Source organism: Humulus lupulus, chromosome 8 (genome assembly GCF_963169125.1).
Source record: "Humulus lupulus chromosome 8, drHumLupu1.1, whole genome shotgun sequence".
Taxonomy (NCBI): Eukaryota; Viridiplantae; Streptophyta; class Magnoliopsida; order Rosales; family Cannabaceae; genus Humulus; species Humulus lupulus.
Genome location: NC_084800.1, coordinates 169,622,432 through 169,647,380, shown reverse-complemented (window position 1 = coordinate 169,647,380; position 24,949 = coordinate 169,622,432). Strand labels below are relative to the sequence as shown.

Below are 24,949 nucleotides of genomic sequence, written 5' to 3'. Positions count from 1 at the left end.
ACGAACGATTCGTCGAGCGGCGTGCAGCTCCGCTGGCCCTCTGCAGCAGGTCGGGCAATAACGGAGGCTTTCCCCAGTGGAATGTTGTGGGTGAGGAAGAGTTTGTTGATCTTCGCCTGATCGGTTATCTTTGAGACGATTCTCTCCGCCTCAAAAAATGCGCCGGGGGCCACCTCGACCTCCTTCTCCACGGCCGGCCCAAAGTGGGGGATCGGCGAGCTGGGCATCACCGCCTTTCCTTTCTCCTGCCGGGAGGCCGAGCTTCCAACGTTCTTCTGAGGGAGGTTCTTTTTTGGAGCCATCTGGTCGCCTAGTGAACACAAGAAAACATTTTAGAAAAGGCGACTCAAGCAGAAGGAAGAATAATTATTATTTGCACGAGCTGAGGTAAGCCCAGCTCGTGGAAGATGGAACCACGCGGCTCAGTGAACACGCGCGTATACTCCCAACAGATCCCAGATTACTCGGAATTCGCGTGTCAGGGGGTTCAGAGTAAAATTTTCCTTGGGAGGAAAGTTTCAGTAGGCAGGAATTGCAAAACCGCCCATGAGGCATGTTCCCTAAGCTACCCGGTTTTGCACTCAAAATTCCCAAAACTCCTACCCAGAAATTGTTCCAGAAAAAGCATCCTAAAACCCATGCTCTAAGGCGATTTCCTACAACAAGTATGCCCTAACCTAAAAAGGGCTGTCACCCACCATATCCGCGCAACCCAGAAAACTCTTGCATGCGGCTACAGTAATTTTTTTTACCTAAGCTACAGTAGCATGTTTTCAAAGTAAACAGGGTCAGGAAACTTACAGTGTATGGCTGGAAGGTAGACGAGAGTGTTGCGCTGGTAGGAGCTTCATCGGTGTAATAGCTTCCAAAGCTTCGGAGAAACTCGTGCGCCTAAGCTTCTTGAACGATGAAAATGGCAGCAACAGAGTCGAGGGTTTCGTTCTTCTGAAAGTTAGAGAGGGAAGAAGAAAAGAGATTTGGGAAATTTTGAATGAAGGGGTGGCCCGTGCGTAGGGTGGCCACCCCCTTTTTATATACGTGAAGAATCACGTGTAGAAGGCTCTTGGATGACCCTAGTGAGGGATCCGAGGCCTTCCACTCGAAATACAAAACGATGGCTGGGCATAGACTAGGCCATTAAATGCGGTTCTCGTAAAGCGTACCGTCACCACCCACGACGTTCCACGTATCAGACGCCTGCACAAAAAGTGGAATGTGAAGGGTTGTGGGAAGTCTAAAAGCCCCTACTGTGGTCTTCTATATATGACGTCATATACCACGAGCAGGAGCTTGGGGGGCAGATGTACGCCCTGGTTTTTCCGTCGAGCCTCGGACTAATCATGGTTAGTCCGTAACTTTCCCCAGGCGGGAGCTCCTGTTGTCGAGGTCGTACTCTATTAGCTCGAGGTATCCTCAAGGACTCGCCAAGGTTGCCCAAGACTAGGGGAAGGAGTCTGAAGGCCGAAGGTCGGGTCAGGGGAGAAGCTCGTGGTACTAGCTGCTTGTGGATCTCTGACCCTTTGTAAAGTCAACACACGCAAGATAAATGTGCCTATATCTGACATCACATGTCCGATATCTCCCTGACTTTTCGGACACGCAGCAGGAACGTGCGTATTCAGACACCCACGGCTGGGTTGGGCCGTGCGGCCCATTATCTCCTTACCTATCGATTTGACCATACTTATGTGTCAGGTTTAGGAATTAATCATGAATGTCACAGAGTTGATATGAAAAATAAGAAGGTCACGGGATGACCTCCTTACCAACTTCCAGGTGCCTTCTCCTATAAATATGGAGACCCTGGGAGTTGATAAGGGTTGGAACAAATAGTCTCTGGAGAGATATACTTTGTAACCAAATACTCAGAATATATCAATAATATTGACTAGTGGAGTAGAAGGATTTTAACCTTTGAACCACTTAAAAACGTGTCTTGAGTCACCAAGTTCATCCTCTAAGATTTCATATCTGTGACGGTTCTACTTTCAGCACTAATCTCTTTCTCTTCTTCTCTGAATTACCTGTTGGCGAAGAACCGCATCAACAGTTATATTGACCCTATCACTATAGCTTTGGGTTCGGCTCTGAATTTTGATGACCAGCTGGAGTTGATCAAACCTTTTTCTTGTCAAGATGTCAAATCTGCTATGTTCAGTATTAATTCTTTAAAAATCCCTGGTCCTGATGGTTTTGGGGCTGGCTTTTTCAAAGCATTATGGAAATATATAGGCAAGGAGGTGTCCATGGCAGTGCTTGATTTTTTTGAAACCGGGTATATTCCTAAATTTATGAATAATACTATCTTAACACTCACACCTAAGGTTGATAATCCGGTTAATGCTGCTGACTATAGGCCTATTGCTTGCTGTACGACTATTTACAAATGCATCTCTAAAATGCTCTGCAATAGACTTGCTTTTGTTCTCCCATCTCTGATCAATCAAAATCAAGGGGCATTTATAAAGCATAGATCACTTGCTCATAATGTTCTCATTCTCCAAGACCTAATTAAGGGTTACAATAGGTAACATTATTCTCCTCACTGCTTGATGAAGATTGACATAAGTAAAGCTTATGACTCCATAGATTGGGACTTCTTGGAGAATCTGTTGAAAGCTCTTAGATTTCCTGGTCGTTTTATCAGATGGATCATGGTCTGTTTAAGAGGCACTTCCTGCTGTTTATTGATGAATGGTCGGATTCAAGGTTGTTTTCAGGGTGGTAGAGGGCTTCGTCAAGGTGATCCTATCTCCCTAACGCTCTTTGTAATAGTGATGGATTACCTTACCCGATTATTGCTTAAAGCTTCCAAGGAAAAAGACTTCAGATTTCATCCTTTATGCAAATCTTTAAATATTATTAGTCTTTGCTTTGCTGATGATTTACTTCTGATTTGCAAAGCTAATGAAAATGTTGTACAGATTATTCAAAGAACATTTGAAGTTTTCTCCTCTTCCTCGGGTCTGGTTATTAATAATCATAAGTCTCGAATTTTCTTTGGAGGAGTTTCTGACCCTGTGAAAGTCTCTTTTGAAACTAACTCAGTTGGCAGAAGGGGTCTTTCCCTTGACTTATCTTGGAGTGCCTTTGAGACCAACAAAATGGAAGGCTATTGACTGTGATATAATCCTAAAGAAAATCAGATTGAGGTTACATGTCTGGGCCAGTAGAAATCTCTCCTATGCAGGTTGTGTTCAATATATCCATTCAGTTCTGTTGGGAATAAGAAATTATTGGATGAGCATTTTTCTGTTACCTCAGGGTGTCATTAAAGGCATTGATCGTCTTTGTAGGAACTTTCTTTAGGGAGAAAAAGGTTCCCGTAGTAAATTTTATCTTACTTCTTGGGAGCAAGTTTGCCGTCCAAAAAGTTATGGTGGTTTGGGTTTTAAAGAGGGGCCTATTTGGAATAAAATTTTGCTAGCAAAATATATATGGGCTATCTCTTCTAAGCAGGACTTACTTTGGGTGAAATGGGTGAATTGTATCTATTTAAAAGGGAGGCGGATTTGGGACTATGTTTTGCAGCAAGATTCTAGCTAGTACTGGAGAAAGTTGATCAAGCTCAGCAAGTCTTTGTCTAACTCGATTTTGGAATCTGCAGTAGTGCATGGGAAACTTCATCTGAGTAAGCTTTATTACTTGATCATTCCTGGTGCTCCAATTAGTAGCATGAAATCTGTTTGGTGCAGTTTTTCAGTGCCTAAGCACATGTTCATATTGTTGGCAAGCAGTAAACCAGAAATTGCTCACAAGGGACCTGCTCCATTCTTGTCATCTGTCTATTCCCTGTTTGGACTATCCGGTTTGTGCTATTGAGGTTAAAAATCCTTCTCACCTCTTTTTTGATTGTGAGTTCTCCAAGAGAGTGGTTCATTATGTCTATGGTAGGCTGGGAGAGCTTATTTGGCCTGAGAAATATGAAGATTGGTGTTCTTGGCTGGCTGAAGGTAGAAGAGGCTGGTTGGCTCGGCTAGTGACAGCCGCTCTTGCTGCCACAATTTATTTTCTCTGGTTTAATAGAAACAAATGTTGCTTTGAGTATAACTGTATTACTGTTTTTCAGCTTGATTCTATAATCAAATTTTCTGTTAAAGCTAGAGTTCTTAGTATTAATACTAAGAAGTTGTCTTCCAGAGAGAAACAATTGATTCCTTTTATCTCTAGTTTGTAATTTGATGGGGGTTATTGCTTCGACCTCCTATTGTATTAGCTTGTTTGATCAATATAATTTTCTTTTCTTGATAAAAAAAAAGATTTTACTTATACATCTGTAACAATTGTAATATTGTTGAAACTTGCTTGAACATGAATAATTCTCTTTGGTATTCTACGCGCATATTTTTTATGCACTATTAAACCTAAATTGGGCTTATCCGCTAAGATTACGGTAGAACGTTCATTTCTTGTTACAATCTTTTTTTCGTAGCAGAAGTATTTACAGGTTCCTCGGGGAAGAATCGATCTTTCTTTTAGTTGTTGAATCTCTCTTTGATTGATCAATGTGTGATATTCTAAATCCTTATTACTAATGGAATCAAAATCAAGTATTTAAATATAAAGAAAGATAGTTCTAAGTCTAATTGATTTGATGATTTTCTCATCAAAAGTGGTATTTTCAAAAAATGGATGAAATTTAATGGGCTTCAAATATATTTTAGTTTTTGTTGATTCTGTCAAAATGAATTAATTTGAGTAAATGTCCAGTTGAATAAGTTATGAGATATGAATTCGCATCCAATTGTTCATTTGAAAATTTTTCAAAAAGCAAATTATAGGTTCTTTCTTTATCGGAATAATAGGGCTGCTATGTCCATTACTAAACTTGTTGAAGATCAGCTAATGATCGTGAGACACCACCCCAATTCTTGATTGGAGGGATCGAGCAGCTTCTTAAACTCAAGCATTTACTTTTCTAGTAAAAGAATTAGAGCACGGCATATCCAACTATGCAGCAGTTTGGATAAGTAAGGGTGGAGATTAATTGTGTTGTTAAGATGTATATATGAAAGAAGAAGAAAAACTCCCAATTTATCTAGATGGCATTTCCTCATCGAATGGGCCAATCCAGAAATAGTGGGCCGGAAACCGATGAGAGGGACAATGAAAGGGCCCAGGGTCTTAAACCTCCATGTCCAGTCACAGGTGAGAGAAATGTGTAGAATCGTAGAGAGAGAATGTCGATACTGTGGGAGAAGAGCCAGACATGGAGATGGATGGTGAGAAAGAGCAGGGACTCAAAGCCTTTCTTCTTGGCTTTTGCCACCGTATGCGGTGTTATTCCGGGCATCATAGGCTACGGCGTCATGCAGGTCACCAACTCTCGCAATGAGCAGCTCGAGGCCCAACTTCGCCGCAAAGCCCGTCCCGACACCGTCGTACGATTCATCTCCCTCTCTCTCTCTTTCTTAGTTATTAATCTATTTTCGGTTCCATAATAGAAATCTCTGTTTAGTTGCCAAGAACAAGAATTTTAGGAAAAGAAAGCCGATACAATTGATCATGAATTAAAAAGTGTTGGAATCTAACATTCAAAACATAAAATGAAAATTGTTACTAAAACGGCCTAATTTCACTTAAGCCACTTCGATTTCGCATCATGTGTATCTATCGTTTGTATGTGCATTTTTTGGGTTGAAATCTATGACTATAATTATGAGTGGTTCTTTATTGAGAGGTTTTCGCAAAGTATTGGAAAATTTTGACTGACATTTAAAGTGTCTGATGAAAATGTGAAACCCCAGATGATGGGGCAGACAAATCGCGAAAGGCTTGCTGAGTTCCTCGGGGAGTTGGAACGGAAAGAGGATACAAATGATCGTTATGTTGCTGCTCTGAGAGGAGAGACACTGACTAGAAAACCATATGTGAGAATCCAGCCAATGCCCAAAGACATTGATAACAACACTAACACCCAAGCCAACAAGGTGGAAAGTAAGCAACTGCCTAAAATGTAAGGAGGACACTATTTGTGAGACAATTTATTTTAAAACAAAGCCACACCCAGTTTGATGTTAGAATTTAATTCAATATTGGTGTGATTAGTTTATGTACTTGGCTATTGTTGTTTTGATTGCGATCAGGCCAAGTATTGTATGCAACTATGTTGTGGGTTGTGTTTCTTTTTCTATATTGGATATGAATTTTCTGCTTAGTCACCATAAGCTGAGTCAGGCCAAGTCCTGTATACAAATACTGGTTTTGAACTTATGCAACTATTTTGTAGGTTGTGTTCATCATTTTTCTGTATTGGATATGAGTTTTCTTCTTAGTCACATAAGCTGACTTCTGAAAGTGATAGGCCACCCTTGACCTACGTGTACGCACGCAAGAATTGTAGAGGTAACAGTAAGGGAGCAGCAGAGGATAAGTAGTTAGGATGGTTAGTAAGTTGTTATGTGAGTGACTATAGAGTTTGGGAGGGTACTGAGTATTAGCCTATGAGTTAGAATATGACAAGAGAGGAGAGTCACTTAAGGGGTGTGTAGTAATTGGTAGGGTGTAACCCTTTGAGGGAGAGAACTAGGCTCTTGAATTCCTACCTAAGCAATATAGAAACTCACCATTTCTGCCTCTATTTATTTGTTTTACTAATAATTGTGCAAGATCATCCTATCAAAGTGGTATCAGAGACAATCGGGCCTAAGAAGGATTCACAATTGGAGATATTGGAGGAAAAGTTGGAAGTGGTTAAGTCGGAATTCACTAGAGGGTCGAATGAGGTCCGAACGGAATTTTAGCAGTTTCCCAAGGAAATTGAGTTGCTCAAATCTGAGGTTCAGCATCTACCGGCCATGGAGAAGAAGATGGACTATTTGGTGGCTCATCTAGCTCAGCTTTTGCAAGCTCCAGGGAAAGTAGCAACGGATTCGACGGCCATTAGTGCAGATCAACAACGTCGCGCAGTGGAAGTGGAGGTAACCCCAACTTCTACTTCGATTCTGCCGCCACTAACGACAAATCCTATTCCGCCACCATCCTCTGTTCAAACAGAAACGTATTTCATAGCACAAGGTTACGAGCATAACTATAGACCTCCTCGGATGGAGTCATTGTTATTTTCAGGAGACAATCCCAATGGGTTGATCTACCATGTGGAGCGGTGCTTTGGACGAGGCTTGTAGAACCTCAAATGCTTGAGGCGGCATTGGTGGGATTAGAAGGGGATGCCCTTACTAGATGCGTCCGATTACTTCTTGGGCAACCTTGAAGCATCAATTACTTCTCAGATTTCGGGCAGTACCAATCGGCACTGTGTCAGAGGAGTTATGTCAATGGTATAGACGACCACCGTGAGGGACTATCTATTGAGATGGGAGGCTCTTGCTTCATGAGTTCCGGACATCCCCGAACACATATTGGAAGGAAGTTTTGTAAAAGGGCTCAAATAAGACATAAAAGGGGTCCTTCATATCCTCTAGCCCACAGGCCTTGCCCAGATTATGAAGACTGCCCAACGGATCGAGGAGGGCCATCAATTGTTTGCGACAGGCCAAGGGCCAAAGGTCTTAGCAACTAGACCCAACGTCAGCCCAATCACTCCATTTCGTGCTGTCACGAACCCCTTTATCGCCAAATTGATTCCACCTCCTGCAGTGACTACGTCGGCATCTCCAACACTTACTAGCCCAGCTGTTTCGAAGGTGACGAGACCACCACCCACACGCCGATTGACGGAAGCCAAGTACCAGGATAAGAAAGCCAGATGGGTCTGCATTAAGTGTGAGAAGAAGTTCCATCGTGGGCACGAGTGTGAACAAAAATTCCTCCAAGTCATGTTGACCATGGATGAAGACGACCCTTGTTCACCTTCGGAGTCCTCACCTCCCACACCCGACTCAGAAGAAGTAGTAGCTTCGGAGGAGATATAAGCCACTCTCTCTTTGAACTCTTTGGTAGGGATTTCCTCTGCCGATACAATGAAGTTAGCGGTATATTGGGCAACAGCCAGACACAGTCCTCATTGATAGTGGAGCAACTCACAACTTCATCTCGATGGATGTGGTTTTGGCAATGGGGATTCCAATCACACCTACATGTTATGGAATTTTATTGGGCATAGGTGATAAAGTGAGAACTGAAGGTATTTGTGCACAAATTGAGTTGGACTTCGGAGCTTTGCTGGTAGTAACCGATTTTTTGCCGTTGGAGTTAGGAGGTGCGAATGTGATTTTGGGCATTAAGTGGCTAGAAACAAGGCGTCCCGAGCTTTTGTAAATCGCTTATATTACTGAAGGCCATGATCCACACTGCTCAGCATGAGATATGGGTTTTTGGGTTCAAATGGGAGCTTTGAAGGCCAATGAAGATAAGGACCAACAAGCTTGTCCTCAACCCGTGGCTGACCTTCAGCATTGGAGTTCTGTATTTGCCATGCCATCTGGGTTTCCACCTAGTAAAGCTTGAGAGCACTCTATCACCTTGAAGGAAGGGGTTGGGCCCATTTCAGTGAGACCATACCGACATGCACAAGTGCAAAAAGACAAAATTGAGAGTCTGGTAAGGGAAATGATTCAGGCAGGGATTATTAGACCTAGCACAAGCCCATTCTCTAGTCCAGTTTTGTTAGTTAAGAAAAAAGATGGGAGTTGGAGGTTTTGTGTGGACTACAGGGCTTTGAACAAGAAGACAGTGGCTGACTGTTACAGCATGTATATAGTTGTCACTTACTTATCAATTAGATTAATTGTAGAGATCCTAATTGACATAGTTTCCTAAGTTAACTATACTAGTTTGTATATAAATATGTATCATTTTTCAATGAAAAGTAAGAGAATACAGTTCTTTTATCCTTAGATAACATGGTATTAGAGCATTAGGGTTTGAATTTAGGGTTTTCCACATTCAGATTTTCTTTGGGTTTATAAACACAAATTAGGGTTTTGTGTCTTTTAGGGTTCCATTTTGGAAACCTTATTTTGAGAAATAATTTATTCTCACTGCCTGTCCTGTGAAGAAGTCCACCCTTCTATCGGCCGTTCTCCGGAGTTTGGTGACTAGAAGCCCTGCGCGTGAGCCCCACGCGCCGCCATCCTTCGACACCACACTCTCCACGCACCGGCGCGTAAGCGCGTGTGACACAACTGTTTTCTCACCGGTTGTTCTCCTCTGCGTCTCTGGTTTGTTTGTACTTTGTTTTCGTCCATCTAGCTTCTGAATTTGAGTTTGTCAAGGTTTGTTCTTGGTCCTTTGCTGTGATTCTACATTGGTTCTAGTGGTTGATGCCTTGTCTCTTTGTTTAGGCTCTATGGCTGAGAACAAATCATCGATTGTGACAGATGTGGTGCCAGTGATGTCTAAGATCACGGACCGTAAGCTAAATGGTTCGAATTATTTGGATTGGAGTAAAGACTGTTCGCCTTTATCTGCGGAGCATAGACAAAGATGATCATTTGACGAACGATCCTCCTAAAGATGATTCGAAGGAGAAAGTGGGTCTTACATGGCTTAGAGAGGATGCTCAATTGTTCCTTCAGATTCAGAATTCTATTGATAGTGAGGTAATTGGCTTGATCAATCATTGTGAATTTGTTAAAGAACTAATGGATTGTTTAGAATTTTTGTAATTTGGAAAAGGGAATCTCTCCCGTATGTATGAAGTTTGCGAAGCTTTTTACCGTGTGGAAAACAAGATCAGTCCCTCATAAACTATTATTGACGTTCAAGAAGACGTATGAGGAGCTTAAAATGTTGCTGCCTTTTAGTCTTGATGTCAAGGTTCAACAAAGCCAACGGGAGAAGATGGCTATTATGAGTTTTCTGGCTGGCCTTTCTTCTGAGTTTGAGTCTGCTAAGTCAAATCCTCTCTGGTTTTGAGATCTCCTCTCTCCAAGATGTCTCTAGTCGCATTTTACGCATAGAAAGTCCTCCACCTGTTTCAGTTAGTGGTGCTTTAGTCGGTCAGAATAATAATTATGCTCATGGGAGATCACATAATCATACTGGAAACAAGGGAGGTGGCTCGCAAGGATTTGAAACTCGAATGTCGGACTCTGGAGCCATTATGTGCAACTACTGTAAAAAGCCAGGCCATACAAAGTTTGAGTGTCGAAAGCTTCATTACAAAAATCAGCAAAAACACTTGGCCAACGTCGCCTCTACTGACGATACCTCTGAAAAATTAGTCCTTATTTTTGTCGATGAATTTGCCAAGTTCTCACAGTATCAGGAATCACTCAAGCCTTCATCTTCTTCTGTCACTGCTATTGCTAACTCAGGTAAATTCAATGCGTGTTTTCTTTCCTCATTCTCCAAATATTTCTTGGATGTTGAAGTCACAAGGAGTAAGAAATGTATTTTTTTTATCTTAGAGAAAATATGTTCTGGACTTGTTAACCGAGACAAGAAAATTGGGAGCAAAGCTTGTAGTGCTCCAATGACGCCGAACATGCACCTTACAAAAGATGGAGAACTATTTGAGGATTCTGAGAGATATAGAAGGTTGGTTGGAAAGCTGAATTACCTTACTATAACTCGTCCAAATATTACATATTTAGTCAGTGTTGTCAGTTAGTTTATGACATCCCCAACAATTCATCATTGGGCAGCATTAGAGTAAATTTTGTGCTATTTGAAGGGAGCACTAGGACGAGGTATCTTATATGCAAATCATGATCACTCTCATATTGAATGTTTTTCAAATGCAGATTGGGCAGGTTCCAAAATAAATAGAAGATCTACTTCAAGTTTTTTTTTTTTTTTTTTTGTGGCAGAAATTTGGTTTCTTGGAAGAGTAAGAAGTAGAATGTTGTGTCAAGATCCAGTGGAGAATTGAAATATTGGGCTATGGCACAATCTGTGTGCGAGATAATAGATTTTTCAGCTCTTGACTGAAGCAGGTCTTAAAACTTCAGTACCTGCAAAATTATGGTGTGATAATCAAGCTGCCCTTCATATTGCATCCAATCCTGTATTCCACGAGCGAACTAAGCATATTGAAATTGATTGTCATTTTGCCCGTGAGAAAATTCAGCAAGTTTGATTTCTACTGGGTAGGTGAAGACAGGAGAACAATTAGGGGATCTTTTTACAAAAGCGTTGAATGGGATTCAGGTTGATTATCTTTGTAACAAGCTGAGTATGATTAATATTTATACTCCAGCTTGAGGGGGGTGTTACAACACGTATATAGTTGTCAATTAGTAATCGATTAGATTAATTGTGGAGATCCTAATTGACATACTTTCCTAAGTTAACTATACTAGTTTGTATATAAATATGTATCATTTTTCAATGAAAAGTAAGAGAATACAATTCTTTTCACCTCAGATAACACTGACAAATTTCCAATTCTAGTTATTGATGAATTGTTAGATGAGTTGCACGACGCAAGGGTGTTTTCGGAGCTGGATTTGAAGTTGGGATACCATCAGATTTGAGTGGTAGCTCGGGATATCGAGAAGACAGCATTTCGCATGCATGAAGGGCATTATGAGTTCTTGGTGATGCCCTTTGGTCTCACAAACGTCCCAACGACTTTCCAAGGGTTCATGAATGAAGTGTTTCGAGAATTTTTGCGGAAATTCGTCTTGGTGTTCTTTGATGATAATTTGGTTTATAGTTTGTCCTAGGAAGAGCACGTATACCACTTGGAGTTGGTATTGGAGAGGCTTAACCACCACCGTTTGTATGCAAATCGAAAAAAATGTTTGTTCACCCAAACCAGCTAGTGGGGTAGCAGCGGATTCGAGCAAGTTGGAGGCCATGGCTAGTTGGCCTGTGTTGAGATCAATCAAAGAGTTATGGGGTTCCTTGGTCTCATGGGCTACTATCGTAAATTCGTCAAGGGCTATGGACACATTGCTTGGCCTCTCACTGACCAGCATAGAAAGGATGCTTTCGGGTGGACTTCAGCTGTACAAGAACCATTCATTTTTCAGCCCAAGGAAGCCATGTGCACAGTTTTGGTGTTGGCCCTTCCGGACTTTACAACTCCTTTTATTGTTGAGGCTGATGCTTCCGGGCCAAGCCTAGGCGTGATCTTAATGCAAAACAAGAGGCCATTTTACAGTCAAGTTTTGTCCCCCTGAGCGTGCACCAAGTTTGTTTACGAGAGGGAATTAATGGTTATCGTCTTGGCCATTCAATGGCGGCCATATCTGTTGGGGCGAAAATTTTTTGTTAGAATAAATCAACGAAGCTTGAAGTACTTGCTGGAGCAAAGGCTAGTTGCTATGGAACACCAGAAATGGTTGACAAAATTATTGGGCTATGATTTTGAAATTCAGAAGTTGCAGATGCCTTATCCCGAGTACATAGTGAGATTTCTTTGGCTGCCATTTCTATTCCTGTTGTTCTGTCTATACCAGATTTGAAGGCACACACAGCTTCAGACCCGGTTCTGTCTAAGGTGATTCAGGATTTGGAAAGTGGCCGAGATGGTCGGGGATACTCTTTGGTTTAGGGATGCCTTAAATTTAAGGGTCGTTTAGTGCTTCCCTTAACCTTACCGTTCATACCATTGTTGCTTTAGGAATACCACGGCAGTAGTGTGGGTGGGCATTCGAGAGTTTTTCAAACATTTCAAAGGGTGGTAGCTGATTTGTATTGGGCGGGCATGCGTAAAGATATCCAAAAGTTTGTGGCCGAGTGTGCCATATGTCAACAACACAAGTATGTAGCACAATCACCTGTAGGACTACTTCAGCCCTTACCTATTCCATACCAAATTTGGGAGGATATTTCGCTGGATTTCATTGAGGGGTTTATCAACTTTGAATAAATTTGATTCGTTCTTGGTCATGGTGGACTGTTTGAGCAAGTAAGGGCACTTTGTTCCACTTTGACATCCTTTTATAGCCATGGTTTTTGTTTGTGAGATAGTCAAGCTCTATGGAGTTCCCCGCTCTATTGTGTCAGAGAGAGACAAGATTTTTCTCAGCCTATTTTGGAGAGAGCTCTTTTGCTTACAAGGGACAGCTTTGAAACAAAGTATGACATACCATCCGTAGTCTGACGGACAAATTGAAGTAGTCAACCATTGTTTGGAAACTTACCAATGCTGTTTTGTTAGCTCTAAGCCCAGCCAATGGTCCAAGTGGCTTCTGTGGGAAGAATATTTGTACAATACAACATTCCATTCATCCGCTAGTATGACTCCCTTTCGGGTTGTTTATCATCGAGATCCTCCACCCCTTGTACGCTTTGAACAAGCTAGTACTCGTGTTTCAGCTGTAGAACAGAACTTACAGGCAAGAGATAATATACTTGATCTGCTAAAACAGAATCTCCACTGTGCTCAGCAGAAAATGAAAGTGCAAGCAGATAATGTTCAGTTTGAGGTGGGAGACTTGGTTTATGTTAAGTTGAGACCATATAGGCAGCGGACAGTAGCGAAGCGACTCAATGAAAAGCTAGCACCGCATTGCTTTGGCCCTTTCCCCATCACTTGCTCGAATAGGTGCGGTGGCTATAGACTTCAACTCCCTTCTGAGGTGTCTATTCATCCAGTTTTTCATGTTTCTATGCTCAAAGCAACCTTGGGACCAAATCAGCAGGCTACTGAGTTGCCATCAGGCCTTACTGCAGAGCTAGAATGGATACTAGAACCAGAAAAGGTTTTGGAGGTTAGACCAGGCATGCATAAGGCAGCCCCACAAGCACTCATCAGATGGGCCAACCTTCCTGAGTTTGAAGCTCCTTGGGAGAATTTTCAGGTCATACAAGAACAGTTCCCTAATTTTCACCTTGTGGACAAGGTGAGACTTTGGGCTGGCGGTATTGATAGGCCACCCTTGACCTACGTGTACGCACGCAAGAACAGTAGAGGTAACAGTAAGGGAGCAGCAGAGGATAAGTAGTTAGGATGGTTAGTAAGTTGTTATGTGAGTGACTAATTAGCCTATGAGTTAGAACATAACAGAGAGAGGAGAGTCACTTAAGGGGTGTGTAGTAATTGGTAGGGTGTAGCCCTTTGTGGGAGAGAGCTAGGCTCTCGAATTCCTAGCTAAGCAATACACAAACTCACCATTTCTGCCTCTATTTCTCTGTTTTACTAACAATTGTGCAGGATCATCCTATCAGAAAGCTACAATGACTATTATCTTTTCCTCACCTTGTCCCCAATTTTGTTGATAGTGATACTCTAGTTTTTGAATCATTTTACATTTCAAGGTTTGGGAAATCTAGTCGGTGATGAGTGTGGAAATGTGAAGGTTTTGTTTGTTGGCAATTGTGTTCTTCTGTATTGGATAGTTGTTGAAACTTGGTCGTGTGATTTACAATGTATGTAGTCGTGTTAACCACTTGGTTTGATTTGAAATGCTTTCTATATAGAGTTTTTAAACTTTCTGAACCTACTTTTTGCTTAAGGTGTATATTCTTTAAAAGTGAGTAACCAAAATTGAATTATGAATCTCAACTTTTGTACTTAAATCGCCTATCATTAGGTTTAAGTTAAGCACAGCGTAGGCCATGGCTACTTTTTGAGTTGTCTATAAACGTTCTAGAGAATCATGCTATGACCTGAAATATTATTATTAATTCTAAAGTCTTTGTTAAGTTTTGAAGAGAGGCAATTGTATAAAATTTTGATCAAGATAACACTGGTTGAGCAGTAAGCAGAATTCGAATCCTCCTTGATTTTTCTGGTTTTACATGTGGACAAGAGATGAGTTTATTGAGTCTAGTTTGGGGCTTCTTTTTGCTTAGTAACAATTATATGATGCTTCCACTCCATATTAACCTATCAGACAAAATTCATGGAAAGAATTCTTAAAAATCTTGACATTGAGCTATTTTTAAAGAAAATTGAGCAAATCTGTTGTCCAAATTAGTCCATTTAAGAGAGAATCTAAAGCCTTCCTCTTGATACCAACCCAATCTAGCTCTTATAATGGTTCTCAAAACTGACAGAAATTTAACAGTTTTATATAAATCATTGCAAAAATTGTAAAATTATAAGACACAAAATGATGGATAATGGGACAAGAAATGGGAAAACATCAAAGTTCTCTATTTGACGTAATTGCCTATAAAATCATAATCAAGTAAAGAATGATGAATTTCTTGTTCTCTTTGAATCCATAAAAAGAAAATGAATTTTTAGTTGTGTTTGGTAAAATTTTTGTTATTTAAATTTTTAAATACAAAAATAGAAATATTATTTTTATTTTGTTTTATTATTTTTTAAAAATAACAATATATTTGGTAGCTAATTTTGTTTTGTTTTTAAAAACAAAATATAATAAATGTGTTTGATAATTTTTATTTTTTTGTTTAACAATATAAAATGAGGTGTTGATTTGAAGAAGAGAATAAAAAAAGAAACTAAAAATTGACAATGGTTAAAAAAAATTTCAAAGTGAAAATTTTTTATTTTTAAAATTTAATAAGTTTTATTTAAAATTTAAAAAAATAATAAATAAAAATAGATTTATTAAATACTTATTTTATGTTTAATTGTCAAATTTTTAATTAATTAAATAAAAAACTACTTTAAGTGTTACCAAACAACACCTTTAGAATTCATTTTTTAAATATTCAAAAGAAAAATATCGTAAATGTTCCCTATGCTTCTACCGGCATATAAAACAGTAACAGAAGACAGCAGCAATCTATTTTAATTTCTCCCTATTCTAATCTGTAACAAATTGTTTGTATTCTATTTATTTATAATTATTTTTTTTCAAAATTTGTAGAACTTTTTAAACCTTCTCTGTAATAAATTAATATAGAGTGCCAAGCTTCATGATAGTTACTGTGATCCTTGAATGTGAAGAAAAACAAGAGAAGCTTTCTGCTGAAAGTTTTAACAGGACAATGTATGAATTTGGAACAATAGGAAACGAATACTTGTTAACACTGGAAATAGCAACAATAGATACAATACAACACATCTCTATATATGTGTTACGTACGTCTAGTAATGTACATGCATGCATACAAACATACCCACACACGTGAATTATTAGTCGTAAAACAAATCCAAATTGCCAAACGGGGTCTGAATTTTACAAGTTAAATCCACTGATTATCCAGTATACACCCTGAGTCGATGGTTTATCGGTTTGCGGCAAATGGGACATTGAGCCACTCTTGAGCCACAGTCTCTACAGGTCTGCAAGAAAGTGTTGTGAATATTATGCTAGCATAAGGATATTTACAAGGTTTTTTGTTTTGTTTCTTATAGATATATTTATTACTTGAGCTGGCCTCGTTCAAGTTGCAAAGGAATTTTACAAGTTATAATGGTCAGTTTTTCAGTTGTTCATTTGAGAGAATAGTTTGGGTGTCTACTTATGCACCAACTGATATTGCAGTTTTAAAGCACAAAATCAATTACTCCATATTCTAGAAACTGTAAGGTGTTCCAACTATTGTTAATTGTTACAGAATGGAGATGCAGTTCTTAGCAAAACTTGATATGATATGAAAAATGAAATAAAATTCCAATTACTCTTTAATGCTATAATACAAATAATTCAATAGGAATGATCATCTTGTTGTGGATTTTTATGTCCAAATCTGACTTTGGACAGTGGATTTGGTTGTAGTTTGGATTGAAACAGAAGAAAGCAGTATTGTTGTTACAACTTACCATGTGTCCACAGTCAAATGCCAAATCTTTCCCATTAGTCAAGCAAATGGGGCATGCCTGCATTCAAATTGGATGGAAGTGAAAACATTAGAATTCTCAATACTAAGGGGTTCCCTGTATGCAATTTTGGTGATACTGGCTTTCTTCACTCTAATGTTAAGCACTTTTCCTATATTCTAAACCATCCTTTAAATAAAGCTGGTTATCATCCTCAGATCCAACAAACTATAAACTCTGGTTGAATTTAGACAAGATAGCAAATTATCTTGGTTTCTTATTGAAAGAACTGCATGGTTTTGTATAGACACTATCAAGTATGCTAGCTTAGATTAAGTACATACCATCTGATTTCGTTCATCTCCCGAGTCTGATGGTAAGTTGCTTGGTTCCCGTGGCAGTGTAGGACGCGAATAAGGACCTGGTGGAGGGCGTGGAACGACCTTCTTTGCCTTTCCTGTCACTCGTCTTTTATTGAATAGAAAGAGACATTAATCAAAATGTATGCAAAGGAACATTTAATCAAGTGGTGTTTCTGCCACTCATGGTTCTGGAAATCAGAACAACGTAACATAATTTGTTCTATAAAAAGTCTGGAGAAGTCTTCAAATTAACAGAGACGGAGATAAAACATGTGAAAAACAGAATTCAGAACTTCGTACCCAAGTATGCCAAACTCAAATGCTGCTTTATATTGGAAAGGGACTTCCATGAGGGCTGCTAGAGCAAAAGCTGTTTCTTTCTCCGCAGGACTTGTATTTGAAGACATGATATTGGTGAAATTCACGAACTTGCATACAAAAATACAAATGTAGTTAGAAAATTAGCAGATGTTGAGTTCCGTGGCAACTCAACTTTAGTTGATTGAAGTTCAACTTTGTTTTAATGTCGTACCTGAAAGTTATCAAATTCGCGAGCTGGGAGCTTGTCATCGAATTTCCTCATGTCTTCCCAAGGTCCGTCTCCAACTCCGACAAGGATAATTGACAGTGGATGTGAACTGGTTATTCAAACAAGTTTGAGTTTAGTTTTTTTTTTTTTACCTTTCTTAGCTTCAAAACTATGAACTGAGCTTTATTTTCAAAACATGAAGAGATGAACTTCAATATCAGTACAAAGTTTCAAATCATCCACCTTGCCTCGACAATAGATCTTATTGTTTCCTTCTCTTGTGGACTCAATTCATTGTCGCTGGTGTCGATACTTCTTGTAACCTTAACCACCAAAGACACCACACTATTGCTTAGCAAGATCATACATGTGAGAAAACATATTGTTAACAGGGAGAGTCAGGTTCAAACCTGGCCATCTGCGATGATAACCAACACATGGTATTGGCCATTATTTTTCTCCACAATGTCTATAGCCGCCTCCACAACCGGAGCATAAGAAGTTGGCCCTTAAAGACAAGATATTTATATGAATCTGTCTCTTATGTTAAGCAAGTTGCACTAGATTTGATTAGATGGTTTAGAAAAAGTCTAACCCATATGTTACATCCAGTTCAATTTGAACTTCATTTCTAAATGTGAAATTCAAAACCATGGAAGACTGTAAAAGAGATAAAACCAACCCGAAAGTCGTAAGTTGGGAACTATTTTTCTGTAGCAGGACAAAACTTCTTCAAAACCATGGCAAGGTGAATGGTCACTGTGGAAGCTAAACACTTCTTGATCATGAGTAGTAGCTATATAGTGGAAGAGTAAATAATCAGTGGTTAGATTTGAAAAATGCTAATATAAAACAGACATAAAAGAGTGATTTCATGAGGGAATACCATCACCAAAACCGAAACAAGGAATTAAATTGTCTTCATCAAAGGGAGCCAGAGTTTTTCCAATGATGGAGATGGCCTTTTCATACGGATTTGGTGTATCGCCAATAGCGTGCAGGCTTTGGTTCTTAAATGATTTTTTCCCTTCAATAACACCATTGATGCATTAGATTCAGCGCCTTTTTCTCATGGAAAATCAATTTAGGAATAGCGGAACTTGAAAAAAATAAAATAAAATAAAACAATGCAGTGTTATGGATAATCAGATGAACATCTTAAGCCTATCTAGTCCTTGACCAAAATCTCTTGGACATTCTCATCGCATATATATCAAGTGGAAACTAAGGAGAAGAACAATTATATTTTACTCTTTCCTAGCTTACCATAATTCATAGCTATATTTTTTAGGCATGTTTCCAATTTTTATTTACCCATGCCTCTCTAAATCAGACCTACTGTTATTTAACTTAATATTCTCTTTCTGTTGAGGATAGATTGTAGGATTTATCTTATTTTCCTTTGAATATGATACTAAAATGGTAAACGTTTGGAAAGCATATTGTTTTAGTTTTTATCGTCTTTGTTGAGTATATTTTATTTTGAAAAGCTGAAAGACTAAAAAAAAAAAAATCAAGGAACCAACTATTTTATGTCAGTTAAAGGCCCAAGTAGTTTGATTTTTGTCACATGAACACTCATAAACAATATACAAATAAGGAAAATCATTGGGCCGACATACAAGAGTAGATTCATGGCTATCAAGGACTGGCGTGAGATATGTCAGCCAAAACGTAATGGTGAGCTGGGTATAGGGAAATTTGCAGATATTAACCAAGCTCTGCTGGCTAAGCTGGCTTGGACTCTGATGTGCAAAGAAGACAGACCTTGGGTAAAGGCATTAACTGCTAAGTATTGTAAGACGATGGATTTTACTTCTGTTGAACAACAGGTGTCAGATTCGCCTTGGGTATCTTGGACGGATCCAGAAAAGGTAAAGAAAGGCTTCAAGTACACAGTGGTGCACCCCTTTTCCAGAGTTTCAGATTTGTTTCACTCGGGAATGGAAAGAGGAGATCATAAGACAGTTTTAATGATGATATGGCAGAGGCTATCTTGCGAATCAAGCCGCTGCCTGACGGTACGAAGGACATCATGTTCTGGTCGGCAAGTCGGAGTGGAAAGTTCTTAATCAAAAGTGCATATTGGGCTGACCAGAATTTGAGATTCAGACCCGAAAATGTTACATGGTCTAAGTTCTGGCATTTGAAGTTACACATGAGGCAAGCTGTCTTACTATGAAAGATTGGAACGAGTTGTCTGCCAACGATGGACAGAATGCCTTTCATAAAGAATGGAACGAACTTATGCACGTTATGCGGACAGGTCGAGGAGACTTGCTTTCATCTACTCTGCCAATGCCCAATTACAAAAGCTCTTTGGTTTCGGATTAAGTGGGGAATAACAATTGAGGGTTTTGCCTGGCAAAGCACAACTGACTGCATAAATTGGTTGTGTGATTGCCAAGATACGGAGGTCGTCATCTTTGCTGGTTGTTTATGTGACATGGTTTGGAAGTGGCGCAATGCGATTCAGATTAAGGGGGATGACTTTGAGTTGAGCTAAACAAGATTTGGCACGAATTGCAGCAACGCTTTTTGAGTTCTCAGTTCTGTTCCGAGAGAATGAAGAAGGGTCTAACGAGCCTGTCAATGCAGAGGTAAAGGAATCAAACGACATAACTATAAAGACGGATGCCTCCTGTTTCCAAGGAAGGTCGGGGCTAGCTGTGATAGTTAAGACGCAGAATATGGCGGTAGCTGAGCGTGTAAGGGCTAACTCGGTGCTGGAAGCTGAGCTGCTGGTTGTAAAGCATGCCTTGGAGCTTTCCATCATGCAGGGGTTGCGGAACGTTACTATTGAGTCAGACTCTTTGGAGGCGGCTGAAGCTTCGAGGACTAGGACTTGACCGTTTTCTTGGGAAGCTTTTTCTGTTTTTTCTGTTTGTGTTAATTTGTTGAGTAAGTTTGAAAGTACTTCCTTCGTTTTTCTTCCAAGAATATATAATATGCTAGCCGATTCCTTGGCTAAATGGGCTCGAATTACATATGCTCATTTCCGGGGAAATCAAGAGGAAGTGGTCCCTCTTGTGGTCACTAGTCCAGACTTTTTCTTAGTTAATGCTTATGAGATTTATTCAGCAAAAAACACAAAAAATAAATAAGGAAAATCATTTTTTCTTTTTTCATTTGAATAACAAACCTGTCCATTCATTGCTTTTGGTAAAATCAATTCCAAGAATGAGATTTGATGATTCTAGACCTTCTTTTCTCAGAGCTTCTGTAACCTGTAAAAGGATAGCTCATTTTGAGTTCTAGCTGTATCAGAGAGTGGCAAAAATGATTGGTTAATATTCTTGTCCATTATAGATTTGTTCATTATATGAACCAATTTTTTTTTATAAAATATGTATATATTAAAATTTAGTGCTTGTACTTGGTTTTGGCGTTGATTGAAAGCTCGTAATAATTGATGTAGTTAGATGTGTTTCTTTTTAACAATGTGAGTAGTTGTCTATTTTTGAGTCGAAAACGTAAGTTCTTATTCAGAATAAGATAAGAACATTTGCTTAGGTGATGGTCAAACAAGTTCCCCAAAAAGCAATAAAATAAAAAATAAATTGGTTAAACAAGCTTCTTTGGATATAAAAAGGGTAGGTAACCATTTGGTACCTTGTATTTTTACAAAGTATCATTTTGGTACTCTCTATTTTCAATAATACTCATATAGTATCATATAGTACCCAGTATTTTAAAATCGTACATATTTGGTATCCTAAACTCAAATTTAATTAATAAAATTTTACCAATTTAATCAAACTGCTGTCAATTATGTAAGTTCCAAATTTAAATTTAATTACTTAATTACATATAACTGATAACAGTTTGATCATATTGACAAAATTTTATCTATCAAATCTGAGTCTAGAATATCAAATATGTATAATTTTAAAATACAGGGTATCATATGAGCATTATTGAAAATAGAAATATCAAAATAATACTTTACAAAAACATAAAGTACCAAATAAATAAATTCTCATATAAAAAAATAAAATACCTTGAAATGGTTATCACTATCTCGGCAAACGTGTGGGGACTAAAGTAAAACACATTGAAGTGATTATCACTATCTGAGCAAAAGTGCGGTGACCTGGGAATATTCTTTCATATGAAAAAAAGAATCTAAAGATTCTCATTCTCCATTATTTATTTTTTAAAATTGCTACGGACATGCTACCCTACATAGTATATCATCATTAAAACATTTAAGATCCATAATTAAATAATGTTAATGTTATAGGGTGTTTTAGTGTCCAACATTTATAGATATCAATGTAATGTGTTAGGCAGTATGGGTGCACTCGGGTCGAGTTTCGGGTGCATCGGGTTCGGGTTTTGCGAGTTTCGGGTAGAAGAAAGTGGTATCGAATCCGGTCAGAAATTTTCCATTTTTGGGGTGGTTTTGGGTTTCGGGTGAGATTGGTCCAAAAATGAGCTTTGGGCCGAAAGAGGACCTTGGTAAAAAAATTTCAAAAATACTATTTTTTGACATTTTTTTTTTCTACTTTTCACATGTTTTTTTTTTTACTTTGTTGTTAGTTTGGTAATATTGATTTTACAAATTGGGTATTAGTAATTTTTTTTTTTTAAAAAGCATTAATTTTTTTGATTTTTTTTTAATTATGTTTGGGTTCAGGTGTAACTAAAACCTGTGTGTCCTTAATTTCAAAACCCGAACCCGACCCGAACCATGTCGGATTCGGATCGGATTTCACCCGAATTCGATGGGTTTTGCAAAAAATCGAGTTTTTAGGTTGCGAGTCGGGCGGATTTGCGAGTTTTTTTTAGTGAAATGTTCACCCCTATTAGGTAGGTGTCATGTAGCAATACTCTAAAATGGTGTGTACATGTTCCTAATTAAAAAAAATAAAAAATAAAAAAAGTTTTACTTGACTAGCCAATCAATGTCCGTTTTGGCCTTTTTATTTCTTTCTTTTTTTTAAGGGGAAGGCCTTTTCTTTTCAAATGCATCGATCATCCATGTTTAATTAAATAAGAATACTATTACTATCAAACAAGATTTACACTAAAATATGAATTATTTATGTATATATATATAAATCATTATTATAAAAATATAATTATATGTGAATCCACGACTATTTTTGTAATGGTGTTAATATTTAGTAATGTTGAGGGATATGATTAACAATTTTTTATAGGGAAAAAATTATTTTGAATCCTGAGTTTTTTTGGAATGTACAATCAGTTATTGTATTTTGTTAAATAATACTTCAGACCTTATGTTTTACAAAATGAATCGATATAGTGTCTTAGATCTGATTTCAGTCTAAATATTTTCAATTATAAGATCAATTCTTAAGTCGTTGAAGATGCGACGGGTTTAAAGAAGCATAGAATGTGGTCAATGAACTAAACAGTAAATATTATATTTGAAAATATTTAACTAAAATCAAGTCTAAAATACTATTTTTTTTATATTATCTTTCAAATTACATCATATTTTTTTAATAATATACCGCATGCCATCTAATTAATTAAAAAAATTAAAAAAGATGAATAATATTACAAAAAGTACAGTAACAAAATTTATAAATTTATAAAATACAAATATAATAAAATAAATTTTTAAGATATTTTCTTTACATTATTTTTAAAAAAATTGTGATAAAATATCTTATTTATATATATTAAACAAAAACCTTAGAAAAAAAATGGAGAAGACATGAAGGAAACGAATCAATACTTTTATTGACTCAAGGAAAACAATTTAGCCGAAGGACAAATTCCAATGGCTGCTTTAAGGAAAGTATTTATTCGTATCCTTCCAAAATCTTAAAAGGAAATATGTAAAAGTAGAAGATTCAATCACTTGTCCAAAAAATTTATTTTATATAGTGTTCAAATGGTGACAAGGATTGATTGTTTTTTTTCAATTCAATTTTAAAATGTGTTAAAATTTTGAATAATTTAAAATAATAATTTGGTTTGATTGAATATAAGGCCCCTCCCTGTCCAAGCATATAAGAAAAAGGATGAAATAATATGAAAGCTTTTTGAATTGTAAATATTCTTCTCAATTTTTGTCCTCTTTGTTTGATTCAATAGAAAAATGACATGAAAATTCAAACTAGGATTGTAGACATTAATTAAGTTTAACAATTTCTTTTGGGAGCGAACAATTTTGAAGGGAAAAATGACTTGCTTGATAAAAGTGTAACATTTTTTAAGAAACTAAAAGATGTGGAAAACATCTTTTGTATCCAATTTTATGTTAAACAAAACTCACCAACACATATCAAATATCTGTCTTAAATTTTCAAAATTTCCGCACTGTTTGCCATTTTTCTTTATTAGATTTTACTTTACATAGTAATTTTCAAAATAGAAAAATCACAAAGACCAAAAAGTCAATGACTTCAAAAATAATAATTATATGATTTTGGAACTAATGAGTGATAACGTGCTCTTGTAAGGAAGTGCAAATTTTATGGACGACTTTGGAAGTTGTTTTTTCTTGGTCATCTTTAATCTAATTTTGAATCCATTTGGATAGATCTAGCTCTCAATATTTAATACCTACCCAAAAAAAATTACTATACCTATACTCAATAAGTCCAGATAAATATTTTGAATATATTTCTAAATAATAATATTATTTAATAAATAAAACTCGTTTTATCCGAAAAAATCTTCTAGTTTCCATAGTTTCCATGGCTGCCCTAGTCCAAATGTTTTTTCTTCTTTTACCAAATAATATAAAATTTTAGAATTGAATTATTATCCCAGTAAGAAAAACAAGGGGGTTTCAATTAAGCAGAAGAAGAAGAAAAATAAAATTTTGAATAGCGCGGAGAGTACCTGAGAAAGAGAAGTGAAAAGGTCAGGAATGAAGGCATATTTCTTCTTAGCGAGTGATTTTTCACCAGCAGCACTAGAAGTGCTCATGCCCATGCCCTTAGCTGATTTTAAAAAGCTGAATGCTTTAGAATGAGAACTTGAGCTCCTACGCCCTAAATGTGGAGTTCCATTGCTTCTATTACTGCTTTGGCTTCTGGAATTTGATGATGAACTATTTTGTCTACCAAGTAAGGAGAAGAGGTTTCCCATATCATCTTCTTTCTCTTTTAACGAACCAAATATTAATTTGGAAGAAAAAGAAGATTGAATATGTAGTTTAAATTACAGAGAACCAAAGCAAGGTTTGGAGAAAGTGGAAAAGAATAATAAGGTGCTTCAGTCCCCTTTGGGGTTCAACTTTTTTAAGAAAGTTTAGGCCTACCTTGAGGATTCCAAGAAGACGTATACTGAAAGCATTAAAGAGTGCGGAAAGGAAAAGCCTAATATATCAGAATAAATAAAGATGGTTTGATTTGTTTGGTGTTCTATTCTATTCTTCCTAGCATAGTATCAAATGGGTAAACTCTTATTAAATGCAAGTTAGTAACCTTGAAGAAGTGATTTTTTTTTTCAACATTTCATACCTTGAGTATTTGCAAAGTATACTAGTTATATTCAAATCAGTTCTCTTTACACGTTTTTTCACCAACAGTAGAT

General features: G+C 37.6%; 3 protein-coding genes across 3 annotated transcripts; 2 read left to right on the top strand and 1 right to left on the bottom strand.

Moving 5' to 3' along the window:
* Nucleotides 1–2,552: 2,552 nt before the first annotated feature.
* Nucleotides 2,553–4,177, top strand: LOC133796243 (uncharacterized). The gene is made up of 4 exons (XM_062233718.1): nucleotides 2,553–3,060; nucleotides 3,608–3,808; nucleotides 3,895–3,953; nucleotides 4,070–4,177. Exons 1-4 carry the CDS (start codon nucleotides 2,553–2,555, stop codon nucleotides 4,175–4,177), a joined length of 876 nt encoding a protein of 291 aa, XP_062089702.1.
* A 924-nt stretch (nucleotides 4,178–5,101) lies between these two features.
* Nucleotides 5,102–6,239, top strand: LOC133798656 (uncharacterized). The gene is made up of 2 exons (XM_062237084.1): nucleotides 5,102–5,381; nucleotides 5,748–6,239. Exons 1-2 carry the CDS (start codon nucleotides 5,181–5,183, stop codon nucleotides 5,958–5,960), a joined length of 414 nt encoding a protein of 137 aa, XP_062093068.1. The 5' UTR covers nucleotides 5,102–5,180; the 3' UTR covers nucleotides 5,961–6,239.
* A 9,477-nt stretch (nucleotides 6,240–15,716) lies between these two features.
* LOC133798655 (E3 ubiquitin-protein ligase RGLG4) lies at nucleotides 15,717–24,733 on the bottom strand. The gene is made up of 11 exons (XM_062237083.1): nucleotides 24,254–24,733; nucleotides 20,571–20,655; nucleotides 18,315–18,455; nucleotides 18,111–18,224; nucleotides 17,839–17,936; nucleotides 17,672–17,751; nucleotides 17,432–17,537; nucleotides 17,200–17,327; nucleotides 16,882–17,005; nucleotides 16,541–16,597; nucleotides 15,717–16,060 (listed from the first exon to the last, which is right to left on the bottom strand). The coding sequence occupies exons 1-11, from the start codon at nucleotides 24,500–24,502 to the stop codon at nucleotides 15,974–15,976; spliced, it is 1,269 nt and encodes a 422-aa protein (XP_062093067.1). The 5' UTR covers nucleotides 24,503–24,733; the 3' UTR covers nucleotides 15,717–15,973.
* Nucleotides 24,734–24,949: the final 216 nt, after the last annotated feature.

Bases quoted from the DNA above. Each gene is read 5' to 3' on its own strand.
- LOC133796243 (XM_062233718.1), top strand. From the start codon at position 2,553: ATGAAGATTGACATAAGTAAAGCTTATGACTCCATAGATTGGGACTTC. The intron at 3,809-3,894 runs GTTTGTGCTATT...TGTCTATGGTAG, and splicing joins TTCCCTGTTTGGACTATCCG to GCTGGGAGAGCTTATTTGGC. The intron at 3,954-4,069 runs GTAGAAGAGGCT...ACTGTTTTTCAG, and splicing joins GTGTTCTTGGCTGGCTGAAG to CTTGATTCTATAATCAAATT.
- LOC133798656 (XM_062237084.1), top strand. From the start codon at position 5,181: ATGTCGATACTGTGGGAGAAGAGCCAGACATGGAGATGGATGGTGAGA. The intron at 5,382-5,747 runs GTACGATTCATC...GTGAAACCCCAG, and splicing joins AAGCCCGTCCCGACACCGTC to ATGATGGGGCAGACAAATCG.
- LOC133798655 (XM_062237083.1), bottom strand. From the start codon at position 24,502: ATGGGAAACCTCTTCTCCTTACTTGGTAGACAAAATAGTTCATCATCA. The intron at 17,006-17,199 runs GTACGAAGTTCT...ATTCAATAAAAG, and splicing joins TTTGAGTTTGGCATACTTGG to ACGAGTGACAGGAAAGGCAA. The intron at 16,061-16,540 runs GTAAGTTGTAAC...ACTTTCTTGCAG, and splicing joins CATTTGACTGTGGACACATG to ACCTGTAGAGACTGTGGCTC.